This window comes from Poecile atricapillus, chromosome 1, assembly GCF_030490865.1.
Source record: "Poecile atricapillus isolate bPoeAtr1 chromosome 1, bPoeAtr1.hap1, whole genome shotgun sequence".
In the NCBI taxonomy this organism is placed as follows: Eukaryota; Metazoa; Chordata; class Aves; order Passeriformes; family Paridae; genus Poecile; species Poecile atricapillus.
The window spans coordinates 95,526,807-95,542,850 of NC_081249.1; the positions used below are offsets into that span (position 1 = coordinate 95,526,807).

General features: G+C 40.4%; 2 protein-coding genes across 7 annotated transcripts in view; one reads left to right on the top strand and one right to left on the bottom strand.

Annotated features, from left to right (window-relative positions):
* CMSS1 (cms1 ribosomal small subunit homolog) overlaps positions 1–16,044 on the bottom strand; it is a 221,469-nt gene that overhangs the window by 29,354 nt on the left and 176,071 nt on the right. Inside the window, exon 1 of one of the 5 annotated variants that reach the window (XM_058838274.1) lies at positions 3,267–3,345. The exons of 3 other annotated variants lie outside the window; for them this stretch is intronic. In XM_058838274.1, the coding sequence (XP_058694257.1) occupies positions 3,267–3,345 (79 nt within the window). Of the gene's footprint in view, positions 1–2,221; positions 2,462–3,266; positions 3,346–16,044 lie in introns of those variants that run through there. One more of the 5 variants, XM_058838290.1, reaches the window with a different exon arrangement.
* The window catches only part of FILIP1L (filamin A interacting protein 1 like), a 187,913-nt gene continuing 174,360 nt past the window's right edge, over positions 2,492–16,044 (top strand). The window contains exon 1 of one of the 2 annotated variants that reach the window (XM_058838133.1): positions 2,492–2,711. The gene's annotated coding sequence lies outside the window, so the exon portion shown is untranslated. The remainder of the gene's footprint in view (positions 2,712–16,044) is intronic. The other variant, XM_058838140.1, reaches the window with a different exon arrangement.

The following is a 16,044-nucleotide window of genomic DNA, read 5'->3' on the forward strand; positions in this document are numbered from 1 at the left end:
TTAAAGCTAGGCACAAACTAGGGCCAGACTCTACTGCATTTTCCTCTTCACAGTGCAGACAGAAAAATTAAAGTCATCCTAAAGAGAACTTGAGCGTATACAGCTGTCAAACAATACACTTGTCCATCCATCTTGATGAACACATACAACCACTTTTAAAGCCTTTTCCCCTTCCTCCAGGAAGTTTGCATCACGGGGGTTGGTCATGCAACATTTAGATCCCTGTACACTTGACCAGCACCACTCTATAAAAGCCTCCCCAAAGATTAACTCCCTGCCCAAAGCCAACCAGTGTATTATTTGTATGAGCAAGAAACCACTCCTTCTCCACAATATTCCTATGGGAGAAGTGCATGGCCCAGTTCCTGACAAAGTATGACTACACCTGCGCTTTAAGACCCACCAAGCACTGTGATTCCTACTTTTTCTAAGAACTACCCATCTATCATGTATGGAAGCTTGTGTTTACTGCAGAGGGCGAAAAGCTGGTGAAAAAGAGGGTGAAAAGTATACTCCTCATGCTGGGGAGGAGTATATATTCCATCCTTTATCCTCATCACCTTCTTGCTCTGAATGAAGGGATCTGTGGTGAATTCAATACCTTGGCACTAGAGAGAGGAGCTGGCAGTGGCACTGTGGAGCTGGACGTGGTAGGGTTGGTGTGGCTCTCATGAGGGTACCACCCTGGAGCACAGAGAGCACAGTGCTATCCATGTTTAGTGATGTTGGTGACCTGTACATTCAGAATTACACAGTGTTAGTATGCTATTCAATATACACATATCTGGAGGTGGACTTGATCCTTTTTCAGGTCCCCTCTGCAAAATCAAACAGCATTCTTCATTTGTTATAATATTAACTTCAGATAATCGTTTATTTGTGTTAATGGGGAAGAAATAGGTAAACTTGGAGTAAAGATGAACTTGGATAAATCCATAAAACTACTTAATGGGTGGGGTCTAGCTTAGGTCTGACTATGAGCAAGTTTTAGCCAGGAATGTAGCATGGTACCAGATGTGATATTTCCCTTAATATTGCCAGTGATTTGTGCTTTTTTTACTGTTCTCATTACTGGGAAGCAGCTGTGGCTCACAGCTGCAGTTCTTGCAGTGAGGGTAAAACAGAGAATCTGGCTGATCCTGTGCACTTCAAGCCTATAGATCATGATAAAATTACACAGTGGAACTTGCCAAAAATAGTAGGCTGCAATTAAAAAGGATATATAGCACACTTCACAAAAACTTAACAGCACAAATTATTGTTCACAGAGACACACTGCTACTTTACTGACTACTGATACCATTCCCACCTTTTTGGCTCATGGATATTTTGCAGATGCACACATTTGTAGTATGCAGTTATCACTGTCCTGATTTTTCTCAGGTTTCTCTGAACATGGAAAACTTCATGCATGCATATAATGTAGCATACACTCAGACGGATGTCACCACCAAATAATACATCCCACTGAAGAACAACACTGCAAACAGTCATTTATCCCAAATCTCCTACCCATCTTTACACACAACATAGAGTTGACATTTTGAGCTGCTCTGATTTCTGCAGCTTTTTTTATTTAGAAGCCTTCATATGACATAGAAGCATGAGCTCTCCATTTGACAGAGTATCAGGTTGACTCATATCAAGTTAAACTCTCCTTCAGGCTAAGAACAAAATACCCTGACATGTTGCCACACAGAGTTTAGAGTGGCAAATTCCCCAGATTATAAAACATCTGTTTAAAACCAGCTCCTTATCTGAGGCACAAGGGTTATGTTTCTATGCCTCTTATTCTTTGCTTCCTCCTCCTCTGCATATACTTCACATTTCTCTGCAGTTTGATCTCTGATATTGCAGGTTCTCATCCCCTTTTAAGCTATACTAGCATCTCAAATTTATACAGTACTGGAATATACATTTGTGGATTTAACTCACTTTTCAAAAAAGTCTTATTATAAGAGCAAGTTAAAGGAAGGGTAATTTTTTTATAGTGAGAAGCATTTAGAGCAATACTGCACACTCTGATGCATTTTGAGAGAAGGAAAGGCATCGGGCTTGTCATCTATGTCAGTGCTCTCTATTTAATACTAACAATTACAATGCAATCTCTCATCTGCACAGGCCTTCTGTGAATTGGCAAGCAGCTCATTTGTTTAAATGATCAAATAAAGCACATTATTAATCAATCAGTTCTAACTACCAGGAAAATAAGAGCTCATACCTAAATTCATTTGCTGCAAGCAGATGGTGGATTCCTTTTCTGTCCCTTTATGCTGCAGTCCTGTTCCCTTAGATCCTCTCTCTACTAAGAGGGGGACATACCGGGAGGTCAGTTTTCTGACAAGGTCATCTGCCTTCAGAGTATGAAGAGAATTGCACAGAAAGTGGGTTGGGCTATATTTAGAGTTTGGTCCAACTCTGTGCCAAGGTCCCCCCCGCTGTCTCTCTCTTGCAGCACCGTCTCAGGTTTATTCTTGCAGATTCTCAGCCCACAGAACACACGAGGATAGGAAAGTGGCTCTGAGATACTGCTGGATCGAGGTTTTTTGCAATTTGCTAAAAACAAGTGGATCGGCAGTTCAGATGAGAACTCCTTAAATCCCTCACTCTTCCAGTCCTTATCTTTCTTTATTTAAGTGGATTTTCCCTTTTCAGTTGAATAAGGAGAGGAAACTGCCTGGGATAGAGCAAAAAGACTCTCCTAAGCTAAGGTAAGGTTGCTTCGTTTTTCTACTGTCATTGTAATTACAGAGCAATTGCTGATTTGGACCAGATATGCTTCTTCTGCTACATCAGTTCTGCATGTCAGCATTAAGGGAATTTTTGGATAATGCAATTTTTCATGTAAAAATATCAATTCTCATTATCATTGTCTATAAGAAGTGGGAAAATAAAAGGGTATCAGCATGTGCAATGGAATATACACTATCTGATTTTTACCTGCTTAAATTACTGTAAAAAGCACACAGCCATGCCAGTAGACTATCATCCTGAAAATGAGAGAACCCCAAATGTGTGGCTATATGCACATAGATTACATATACCTGCATGCATTTGTCTGTGCTGAGTGATGTTTCAGCCACATTATTTTGCACAATATAAGGAAGCACAGCAGCAAGTTTGCAGCTGCAAATGGAACAGATATAAGTTTTAAAAAAATAATTAATTAATTAATATGTTCTCAAGTCCCTTTATAGTTCCAAAGAAGTTGATCAGCTCCAGAGTACAGGCAACATTACAGATCATATTGTATTTGGTTTCCTTACCACTGTATGCTGTATTCTGGTTCAGCATTGCTTCTCTTTTTAAAAACACATATGGCTCAACAATTTTCCTCAGCACCATTTTAACTTGTTGTGATTCTTAAGGAAAAAAAAAAAAATCTCTGGACAGAACACATCATTGCATACCTGTCTGTAAGGAGATCCTAACACTCTTCAGGTCACATGGGCATCATGATACTGTAGTGTGGATCCAGCACGAGGAGAATGTTGTCATGTAAAGACATTCTGGAGCCATGGATTTAGCACTGGACACACACACGCTTTCTAATGCAACATGACCACAGCAAGACCACAGGAATGTTAGCATGAAAAAATTGAGTAGGAAGGTCCACTTGATCCAAAGCTCCAAATACTGATGGGACAGCACCAAAATATTCTCCACAACATAATCGCTGCATAAAAACCTTAGCAGAAGCAACTGAAGAAAGGCAGATGGATTCTGGATTAAAAGTAAACAAAGTGCAAGAGAGGTCACCAAGTCACTGTGAGTTCAGCTAAGGTGACTGGGTGAATTCCTGTACTTATTTCAGGTTGTCTTTTCTTAATATAGCTGCTGGTTAAATGATGTCATGCATTAGGATGTAAAACATTCTAAGTTGGCAAAAGTCTTATCTGTTGAAAACCTCATTTTGCTTACTCTCAACTATGTATAAGATCTTTTCCTCCTCTGCCTCTGATTTTGCTTAGGAATTTATGCTTGGAGTCTTGAGTGTTAAGTTTATTTGACAGAAGTCACAAACATCATCCATTTCACACAAAATACCTTTCTAGTAGTCCTAAGACTCTTTAACAAATTAAAATTATGGTAGCATGCCATGGAACCAACTAGGCTGTGTTGCATGTGATAAGTCATTCATCCAGAAGGTTTATGTTGTGACAACTTGAAGACAAGGCTGTTAAAGGAGGGTTACTGAAGTGCTGCAAATGCATTTATTAAATTTATTGGCAAGTTAAAGGCATCACAGTAATAAAAGCATCTAGTGCTGTCTAAGATCCAAAAAATATTTTATAAACAGTAGTTATACACTGATAGAAAAGGGGAAAAATGTGTCTTTATAAATTTTAAATGTTCAGGTTTTGCCTAAAGTTGCTGCTTAATGAATCAAAAAAATTAGGTTTTGTGACACTTTGTGGTAGTAATCTCCATTTGCACATGGGAAAATATTACTTACTCCCCCATCAATATTAAAGATATCAGAGATGTAGGGTTGGTTACAAAGAAGCAGCAGTGATGTGCCTGAGCTCACTAATGCAGTGTTCCCAAACAGCCCCTGGCAGATGGACAGGAGCACTGCCATGTCACAGTGGCAGACAGGGACTGGCTTGTTTTGAAGGAAGGGTCATCACACCCTCCCCACAGGAGCTGAGCCTAAAATGTGTCTGTCACCCAAACTGGTGGGAGGTTTGTTGAAATAGGGATGACAGGATGACAGCTGTGGAAAATGGCAGCATGATGATGAATATGAGCATGACATTACCAGAAGAAGCTAGAAAGAAGCACATTTGAGTGAACAGGCCTCATATTCTAAGGCAGACAAACCTCCATCTGTTTCTAACCTCTTTCTGGGGCCAATCCTACTTGGTGGGTTCTTCCTCTTCCTATTCTCTCCTCAATAAAACTCCATTAAAAAATTCCAGCACCATGAGCTAGCTTTGTCTTGCTATGGTGTGGTCTTCAATGGGCACGATATGTCCATTCTAGTGGAGACCACCATGGAAGTGAAAAAAAAATTTAAAAATATAAATTAAAAGAAGAAAATTTATCTTTTTCTCCTCTCATGTAAGAAAAACTGAAACCCTCCATTCTATTAGAGAAGCTGATAGAGGTGAAACCCACCTTCCTTCCCTGTGGTAGTGGCATGGCCATATATATTGAATGACATGTTCAAGGCTGTGGAGGTGGAAGAAGGGAAAGCTTGGCTGATGATGTATGCTGCCAGCTGGCCAGGCAGAGCTCCAAGAGGACATTCACTCACTCCTTGCTTTGGCACTGTCCCTCTCAGCTGACAGGTGTGAGCAGGGCCAGAGCCAGATGGGTAAATCCAAACAGCACCAGGGGAATAAGTCCCACCAGCAGTCACATCCCCTGCTCTACTCGCTGTTTTTACCTTCTGCCTTGGGGGCTGTCTTTTGGTGCAACCAAACAACAAACAACCCTGTTGTTTTCTCCCTCCCTGCCAAGCTGAACAGACAGAAACAAGGTGGGATTTTGGGGAGAGTCAAAGCATACCTCAACTCATACAGAAAGAAGGACCTTTAACTTAAGAGGTCCTGCCAGGTGCCACAGCACCAATGCTACACGGCTCTGCAGTCAACCTGCAGGACCCAAGACATCCACCACCATCAATGCATAGCTGGTGCTGCAGCTGGCATCGAGGCAGGGACACCCCAAAGGGGCTTGGAAGAGTGTGAGGAGGGTAAAAGTGGCACTTGGAGTCAGTCTGTGAGTACTTGGGTACAGCTCTGTGTGTACACCTGCATAAGGGAGGAACACAAAATCTGGTATGAAAACAAGTGGCTACAACTGCTGAAGGAGCTCTGCCCTAAATCCTGCACTAAAATTTTCTTTCAAAACCTTTAATGACTATTGCCACAACTTCTGAATATACTTTCCAGGAAGGGATTGATGATGATATGCAAATATATGCTGTATAGGAAAGAGAGATATCTATAGACACAGAAAAATCCCAAAACTGTAATTAAGCAAACAATTAATTTAATAATTACAGTCATTCTGCTAAACAGTACTTTCCCCTGAGACTTACTTGCAATAAGGACAGGGAAAGAAATCAAAGTTCATACTCCTTTGTCTGACTTGCTTTCACAACTCTATCTCTCAAAAATAGGAAGGGAAAATACCTAACAACACAATCTTTCCATAAGGTGCCCTGCTGGTAGAGTGATATCTCATTGCAGAAAATAGTCTGCCCTGAGGAAAGGAATAGACCCATCATCTGCATTTTTTTCAGTCTGATGCAAGTGTTGGGACTGACTGAAAGATCTCCAACACTGATTTTCACATTTTGCATTACAGAATATTGCTTTTAACTGTGGCAAATTGACTGTTGCCTACTCAAAGCACAATAAATCTTCGTGCTCACAACTCAGCACAGTAAGGCACAGGACAAGAAATCCACTGAGCAGTGAGGTACTCTTCAGGCCTGCAATACCACACTGCTTGGCAGCTGCAAGTGCCAGCTCTAAACTCAAGAAAACTGCAGGCAGACCACAATCTGCTACACCCAGTGGCCTACTTCTCACCCACACAACTTTATGGTCCCACTCAGTACAATTTTCTGGCTCTCAGTCCTTACTTTGGTGATTATCCAGGATGGGTATACAACTAATTCACGTGAGAAGATGAAGGTTGTCAACTTTAAAGCAATTTCCAATGACAATCCCACCTGTGCAGTGCAGTATTAAGCTATGCATGAAGAAACAGTTAAAATTTGGATTATGTAAAACTGACACAAATTTCTTATCTTCCGTTACATAAGCCCAAAATTCTTTCAATAGCAATAAATTGACAGTGACCACTACTGATGCTAAAATGCCACAGAAAGTAATCCAGCAACACTTGAGTTCTTCTGTCTCAAACACCAGAGGGCAAAAGTGCATATAGACAGCTGCAAAACAGTAAATTACAATTTTACATAAATTGAAACATAGTCCTGTTAGAAGAAATCCTTGGAGGTGAACTTTCTCACTTTTCACTCATTACCAGCTTTTCAGTACACCAATCTGACCTGCAGGCATTCACTTCAACAGGAGAACAGAGTTCAAACCCTAGCACAAATAGCATTGAAAAAAAAATAATAGTCAGTGTTTAAAACATGGCTGTATTTTAGCACAGTCCTCATGCACTTTTCTTAACCACTAATAGTACTGTGGGTGAATATAAGAAGGAAGGACCAAAAAAAAAAAATCTCTAAATGGATGTAAAATAATTTAGATACTCTCCCTAAAGAAACAATTTAAAAATCATGTACTAAGTACAGTAAAAATAGGCATTTTGCACCATCTTGTCTGCCTTTAAGAACACTCAATTTAAATACCAAATGAGCAGCAGAGACTCTTCCTGTCACTGTGTTCTTTTCTGCTCAGACAACGCTTAGAGATGTCATCCAATATAACTTGATGTATGTCCCCTCTCACAACACCTGCCTAAAAGAGGGGGAAGGCAAGGAAGTCCCACTTGGGAAGAAAGTGAGGCTGCACAGGATGAGCTTGTCAGTATATGAGAAAAATGGAGGGTTGGGATGACGTGTCAGGGCTCGTGTGCTCGAGCACCTACTGGTGGTGTGCAGTTCCTCTCACTCAGCCAAGCCAAGAGGCTGCACATTCCTTGCTGTACATTCACCCACTCACCAGCACCAACCCACTTAGAAGGAGGGACGAACAGGCTGTGATGGAGTTTCTCAACACAGACAAGCAAACACCAAGAGGTTGAAATTATACGACCTTTTTTTGTAACTTGAGGCTCTTGAAGGGGGAAAAACAAAGCTTTTGTTGCCCCTCACACTAACTTTCATCTGACTTCCAGCTGTCTGAGGTGGACAGCATGTAGTCTAATTATAGGTTTATTGAGTCTTCCCAGAGACTGGCTACTTTCGTGGGCAAAGAATTTCACAAGTCTCTTTGGGAGCCTGGATATTCCTCCATTTTAGACTTCCCTGTCATAAATGTACAAGGTGGGTTTCCCATCAAGTTTGCTCCTTGACACAAAACAAAAGGAAGAAATGCCAGGCTTCATCAAACAGTACAGGGTATGGAGTGATCACTGCAGAAGGCACAGCTAGATCTTCCTTTCCTGTGACATGTCACTTAAATAGAGCTGCTAATACTGAAGACATTTTTATCGTTGGAATACTGATGTGCATTATTCTTTAATAATTCATGATGTGCATGCTATGCACTAAGCAGTCAATATTCTATTTTACAATTGTTGGTGAAGTACTACATAGATGAGCTGTATTTCCTTTGTGTAAATGCCCAGTGCACGTGGTCAGAGGGGGGAGTTCCAGAGGATTTATTTGGATGGAAGTCAGGTGCATGCATTTGCTTTGTTATACTAAAGAGATTGGGAGTATGCATTGATGCATTGAGAGGGACTGCTTAGCCTTCAGCAAACCACTAGCAAACCTCAGTTTGTCTTACTGCAGAAAAAAACCCAAACAAACCCCAGATGTAAAAATATCCCTTAATGGGGTTTGTTGGAGCCTAAATAACATATGTAAAGTTCTATGGGGATTCAGATGATTAATATGAAGAATAAACTTGGGGCTCACTCTATCAGAGCCACAACTCAGTAGGATGCATTTTGGTTCTGAGCTACAATCTCCAGGTTCCAGTATTGACAGCCACAATCATGTCTTTGTCATGTCTTTGCTATTCAGCAGCTTCTGGGAGAGTGCCCCTGACACAACACAAGAGAAAGATACGGGTTAGTCTTATCCAGAGGGTTTCACTACTGCATCCAGCTCAAGGACAAACTGCTGACAGACTCTGCAAAGCTGGGGCCAGAATATACACGGGCTGGGAGAGACAGAAGCAGTGCTTTATCTAGGTCCTGAAGTCTGAACTCCGGAGACAGACTCATAAGGCAGATGTCCTGTGGTATCCTGTACCAATTCACATGATGTGATGTGAGTTCTTCCTTTGAGACCCTGTTAGGAAATGCAGTCTCCACCTTGCTGATTTACTGCAGGACTACTGATAAGGAAAGCCCTGTGCAGCAGAACACTACCCACAGCACAACAGGGATGAGATAGGCAGCACATCTGCAGAGGGAGATCAGCACCTTAGCCAAAGATACAGAAAACAGCAATTGTAAAAGATTCCATGTCTTACAATACGGGAAACAGCACAACCCTCACATCAGAGATACTTTGTCTCTCACTGTTTGCCTTTGGGAGCAGAAAGAATGGCTATATACAATTAATGATCTCAAACACCCCCAAGCATAGCAATAAAAAACCCCAAACAATATAGTAAGTACTGTCATGGTCATTTTATCCTTTTGTTTTTGTTTTAAACTGAACTAATTACTTTGCTCAGCAATGGTCAGGACTAGAAGGCCACACCAGGACTGTAATGAAGGTATAACCCTGGGGAACTATTCTGATTATAGTGAAGGTTTCAGCTGACTACATTTTAATTAATCCAAGTAGTACAGTACTCTGAATCCCCAGATATCCCAGATCAATTCGGAGACTAACATGACTCGTTTTACAGCACACTTTAACATTGCTCTGATAAATTCTTCAATAGTTCTTCTAAGTCTCAGAGGTAATCTAATTTCTCTTCTATTTTTGTTTTAGAGGCTTTCAAAAGACATTTCAACTATATATCACTAAAATCATGTGGCTGTGGAATGCCAAATATAGTATCAGAAACCAAATATCTCTTCAATACTTGTATTAATTAAAAGCACAAAGACATTCCTAATTACAAAAGAAGGGTTTTTTGTATTGATAAAGCATTTTAATTTAAAATAGCTCTCTATTATAATAAAGATGAGCCACAGTAGCATTTTGTGAAAAAGTTCAGCAATGTACTAGCATAATAATGTGAGATAACATGACAAGATAAAAGCAGGATGTTCAAGGTTTAACACATAGGCATTTTCTGTCATATACATTTTCTGTCATATCCAGGCTTAAGGGAGTCATGCCTAAAGTCTGACAAAACTTGCAGAGAAATACATGGCAAATGAAGAACCAGATCCCAAAATTAGCAAGTTTTGAGTTAATACATCATAAGACCCATAACATGATGTTATTTATATCTTTAAATTCAGAAAGCACACAAATTTTCCTGTGCATTCTCCTCTGCATCACGAATTCACCAGTGTTTTGCTACTGCATGGAAATGAAAACTGCCCCAGTACTCTCCCTGCTTCTACTGAGACACTGCAGTTCCCAATATCAGTTAAATGTTGACCTGCAGAGGTGGCTGCACACTGTCCCCATCCAACAGCGGTAGCAGACACCAAATCTTCTGCCAAGAGTGATGTAAAAACCAGAAAAAGTTCCAGACAATGTGAAAGGACCAGGAAAACCCCTGAAGACAGTATTCAAGCAGCTAAACCCAAGAGAAGGGCAGCCAGCACATACCACTGAAGCCAGTGGCAGTGGTGGCAGGAAAGGGAAGGAGGGCAAGAGACGCAGAGCTCTAATTCTGAGCTGGAACACTTCTCCTTGTTGTCATGCAGAAAATGCTTTGTTTTCTGCAAAACCCAACCCTCTCCCCTTCTCCATGGGGTGAGCTGCTGCACCCCCTGCTCAGGGTCTGGACAGTCATGATTCCTTGGTCCCTGCTAGAGGCACTGTCACACAGGAGTGGAAACACACTTGCTCCTGGCAGCTCCTACCTGTGTGAAGTGGTACCAAATCCCTCCCTGCTACACCACCAGGCCAAATGCAGCCCAACTCTGCCAGCTGTTCATTGCCGTTACCTAAGTTTTTTAAAAGACAGGCACTTAAGAGGCTGGGGGAAAGAAAGAGAAGTAAATTCACATGTCCCTTACCCCAGTGATTCCATAAAGCTGACAAAACCCAACCCAACCCAATTAAAATAAAGTATGAATTAGATTAGTTTTCCAAGGTGAAACTGTTCTGTGCAGGACAAAAATGCACTTCTCACTTCTGTGCAGGAGCAATGAAGTAAATGTGATTTAAGAGACTAGTAATGGATTTCCTTTGACAACAGGTGAGGTACAGAGCTATGCTCACATCTCCAGCAAGGCATCTAGTTCATTATTTTCTGTTTGCTTCTGCTAATGCAACAGTACCACAGATTTTCCATTTTACAGTTGTCATTACCCCAACAGTTACAGTAATAATTTGTAACAGTAAACAATCACAGAATTGGGTAAAAGCAACGGCATTCTCCAGAGCATGTAAAATTATTCCAGGCTGGAAACCAGTCATTCATGCTTAGCAGTAATTGTTTGTGAAACCAATGCTTGAAGAGCTTGGACTGCAAACCTCAAAAAGGAAAAAGCATCAAATAATTCCTGCAGAACAGGGCACAAAACCTGACTTTTTTATTTGGAGAGGCAGTCTCTGCACAGATTTGCAAGCTTCAGCCATTTTAATTCTTTCATTTTTTTTAATTTTTTTTTTTTTTTTTTAACACTGGACAACCAACTGAGTATTTAGTTCAGGTTTCAGAAAAGCTTGAATGATGCATTTAAAACCCCCTGGGTACAGCACCACTTACACTGTGTTCAAGCCAGCAGGAAAGGAACAGCTGCTATTGCTCTCTCTGCCTCAGGGACTGGGAACCCTGCACCAGGAATGTGTGAGAGTACCAGCACTTACATGCTGCAGCCTCAAGTGATCTAGAATTCCCCTCCTAACTTCTATTCTTCACTCATGCCATATCTTTTAACTGCATCCAAGGATGTGGAAAGGTAAATAACACAGTGTACTTCACCTTGGGCTGACCCTAAAAACTGCTTCAAAACTGCAAGCTTGGGAAGATCATAGGCAGGACCTCAGAAGGGAGCCCAAAAGAGCTTAAGTTTACAAAGCTCCATCACTCCATGGCTCTGAACAATACTCTGTCTGACAAAAAAAGGTGTAAAAGAGATAGGTCAGAAGCCTCCATCCTGTGTAGAAGACAGAAAACATTCAAGAGAACAAACAATTCTCAACTTCCAAACTGAAAATGGGAAGCAGAAGTGACTGCAGAGGATTTTAATTCAAAAAACCACTGCTGGTCAGGTTTCTTGGTCAAGACTTGTGTTAGCCTGTATTTCACTAAGCATTCTTGTAGTCTGCTATACAAGGGTGAAAAAAAGTTCCTTCTGCTGTGTTCTTATGTTCAGTTGTGGGGTCATTTTTCTGAGAGTTTTGAAGTGTACAGAGCCAGGAATTGGACACGATCATACATCCATAGATCTGTGCTGAATTCAACATGGTCTGCTACAAGGTGTGAGCAACTCGCCTGCAGAACAAACAGGAGTCAATCCCAGTCTGTCTCAGATGGCTCCCCTCGTTCCTCTCAGGAGGCCCAAAGCAGGCAGCTGCTCCTCCTCACTGGGAGTGCTTGCTGTGGCATCCCAACAGATTAGGCTCCATTCCCCATGAATCTATATGTTATTAATCTTATCTGAGGCAGACAGTGCTGACGCCCAGCTTCCTCAGTGTCTGGAGGAATACCAGCTGTCTCCAGCTCAGCACAAGGAAATTGAATCTCTGCATGTATCAAGAAGAAATATTTCTTAAGGATTCAGAATCCTTCCCCTCTTCTTTTCCCTATGCACTATCAAAGCAACTGCCTGGGATTCATATGCCACTCCATGGCTCTGCATGCCCAGGAGCAACACAGTCCTCTCTTTACCTTCTGCTTGCAGAATGACTGTGCCACTTTCACTCACACCAGGACCTGGCCCCAACAGCCCATCCATTCGAGGTGTTTTTGGATGGGCTATGCAAGAACTGTCTTTATTAGACCAACAGAAGGCAATGCCCAGACTTTGCAGCCAGTGGAAGACAGGGCAGCACACCTCTCAGAGCACAGGAATGGACACTAAAAAAAACCTTCTGTACTCAACAACTCCTTAAAATGCACCTCTAAGAAGTCCTTCATGTTCTTGGTTCTAAGGCTGAACAATTTCTATGGTTTTTTTTCATCAGCTGTGGAGCATTACAGCCATGAGATACCACACATCTGCTAGTGCTGTAAATAAGACAGTTTAATAAAAAAGTTGATTGCTACTGAAAGACAATCAAATTGAGAAACAACATCTAAGCTTGAACTTAAGAACTGGTTTGTAAGGGGTAGCAGGCACGATTCATATCCATCAGCCCTTTTTAGAGGTGAACTTAATGAATTTGATGGCAAATTACACAAAAAAAAGAGGGAAGAAATGGATTTTAACTGACTTACAGAGCTTTTGAAGTCTCTAACCATCTCAAAGATATTCTCATGGTTGTGTAGATGTGGCACAGACTGGTACATTACAAAAACATGGTTTGACAGGTAGATTAACTCCAAAATCCAAAAAGCACTAACTACTGTAGCTAATTTTGGATCAGAAACTTGTTTCTTTGACCAGTTCTGCATTTTAGCCTGCAGTCCAGCAGTAAGTTGGTTTATGAAAGTCAGATTAAGACACATATATCTTGCATATCTTATCCTCTCAAGAAACTCAGGGGTCTCTACTGTGTCAACATTATGTGTGAAGAAGCACTGTTTTTAAAACATTACACTCTGGGGTAAAAAGTGATTTTCAATCAGTTATCGATCCCCTAAATCAGGAACTGAGACTTTGCTAGCAAGTGGAAGAGTTTTCTACAATTCAAAAGGTTATTAATTAATTTCAAAAGTGATGAAAGCAACCTGAAATGGCTCACATTCATTTTTACTGCTTTTTACTGTAGAGAGTGACACACCATGTACAGGTCTAATAAAACAGACCAGTTGTTGTTATGAAAAAGACACTAATTTGACCCACTGTTTCCCACAGGTTTACAGCACTAATAAATCCATGTTTGTCTAATTGATCTATAGAACTAATGACCAGTAAGAGTGCAGTAAGTGGTTGATTAAAGCAATAGAATACCCCATTATACAGATGTTATTGCTGTTATGTGTGGAGGCACTGTGTGGTAAAAGAGTATTAACTTCAAAAATCATGCTCATTTTACACAGTTGGGCTCTCCAATGAAAGCTGGATTTGGATCATGTTAGAGGAATAACATGCTCTCAAATGTTATTTTATTTTTTAAATTGGTAATTATAATGAAACACTCTGGCTGAATAGTATTACCCTCACCCACTTACACCATCAAAACAAGATGTCAAATTTACTTTTCCTAAAGCTTGATTTTGGCAAGGCAAGTGATCTGTACTCTCAGGTACTGTTTGGAAAGCGAGATTAGCAGATTGAGCCATTTACCCCCTCAAATATTTCACTTTTTACATTGCCATACTTGTCACATAACTTCAGCCATGGCAAATAAAAATCTGTCATAAATCTGGGTTTGACAGGGCTCTTTATGCCTCTTGGAGCAGGCTGATAAGTTTTGTAGCATAAGCCCTGGTATGAAGTACCTGAAAAAAAATAAAGATTTCCAAGTAGAAAATTGAAACATATTATATCTCCATACTCAAATTCCACGAGGCAAACCTACTCACATATATTTACCTGGCAAATATATATGAAGGTGCTTTGTCTGTTTATCACTGCAAGAAAGGAAGGCTCGATAAGCATTTATATCTCAACAAATTAGCTTCAGCCTATAGGCTTCCCCACACTCATATCTGGGTTTGACTCTTACAGTCACCTATGTATTTCTTTTTAGATACTTTCACTAAGCCTTCATCACAAGGCAATGACAATTGGTTCCCATTAACTGATTCCAAATTAACCTGAGGTCTTAAGAATCTGATGTCTCACTAATGTAGAGTTGGAGCCAAGATTTGCCTGTTTATACAGGACAACGTAATTTAAATATACACTAGTAAGAGAGTTAGATTTTAATCATGTAAGACACAGTATTTGTCCAAGCAAAAGCACAAGGGGAATACACTAAAAACCAAAAGAAAATAAACCCCCCAAAATGTGGCTGTTGAAAGAAAATTATAGTTGCATCTCATGTTAGAAATGTTGATATATGAGTTGAGAGCTGCTGCCAAAGTTATGGTCATTCTGAATACATATTGGTTGTTCAGCTTCTACTCACAAGATTTCAAGAATAAAACAACATATAGGTTTGCATAGATCTGATACTTCATGTAAAACTAAACAAGTTGTTTTGTTAAAATCAACCACCATTCTGCATGTGTTTAGAAAAAGTCACATTTTTCAGGAGTCTTTTAATCAATTGTAACAATTTATAAACCCATTTCAAAAATAAATATTTAGAGGTCATGTAAGCAATGAACTCAGAGAATGGCTGAGATCCAAGCATTGTGTAGACTGAATGACATGATCCTCCAGACATTCTTCTGCCCATGTGGTGCCATCAAAGAATTTTAGGGTTTTTTTTGGTTTTTTTTTAAACATCATGACAAAAATTAGGAAGGAAATAGAGAGACATATGAGAACTGTGAAACAAGGCAGGAATAATCCAAGAGGGGTCATATCCCATCACTCAAACATAGGCCAGCAGAAGGGAAGGAATTCGAGATAAGAAGAAAAATCAGAGCAGCAATGGCAGCCAGGTCTTTTCATGGAAAGAGCTTAAGAACAAAATTAAAACAAAAAAACAACCCTCACATTTCTCTTCAGACATCAACTATTCTCTGTACTCTCCTCACCAGTTTGGACATGACTTTTACCAGGAAACCATTTCCAATTGCCCATTTGGACTGTGAGGTGTTTGAGGAAAGCACTGAGGACTCAGCTGTCTTGCCAACATTAAATGTGGTTGGCAAAATACTCTGCTCCACTAATTATTTCTCCTCGATCAAAAAGCTTCCTGAAGGTCATTAAAGAAAAGTGAAAGGAGAAACAATGCCTCACTGCTGATAAATTATCTGCCATTTCAGACCACTGGAAAACTCTAGAAAAGTGCTGCCTCTCCTTCAGTTTAAATACAAGCACAAGAGATTGAGGCACCTTGATTTTGACAGCCATGCAAAAGACTCTTCTCTGGCCTGGCCACCAACCATGCCAGGTCTCTGTAGCAATTTGCAGCAATATCCTTCATTGGATTACACTGCTAAATTAGCTGCAGATGCTTCTGTAGTCAAACTTTCCTTAGCTTTGTGCTTCAGAAAAAATGAACTGGAAAAGTCTACTTCA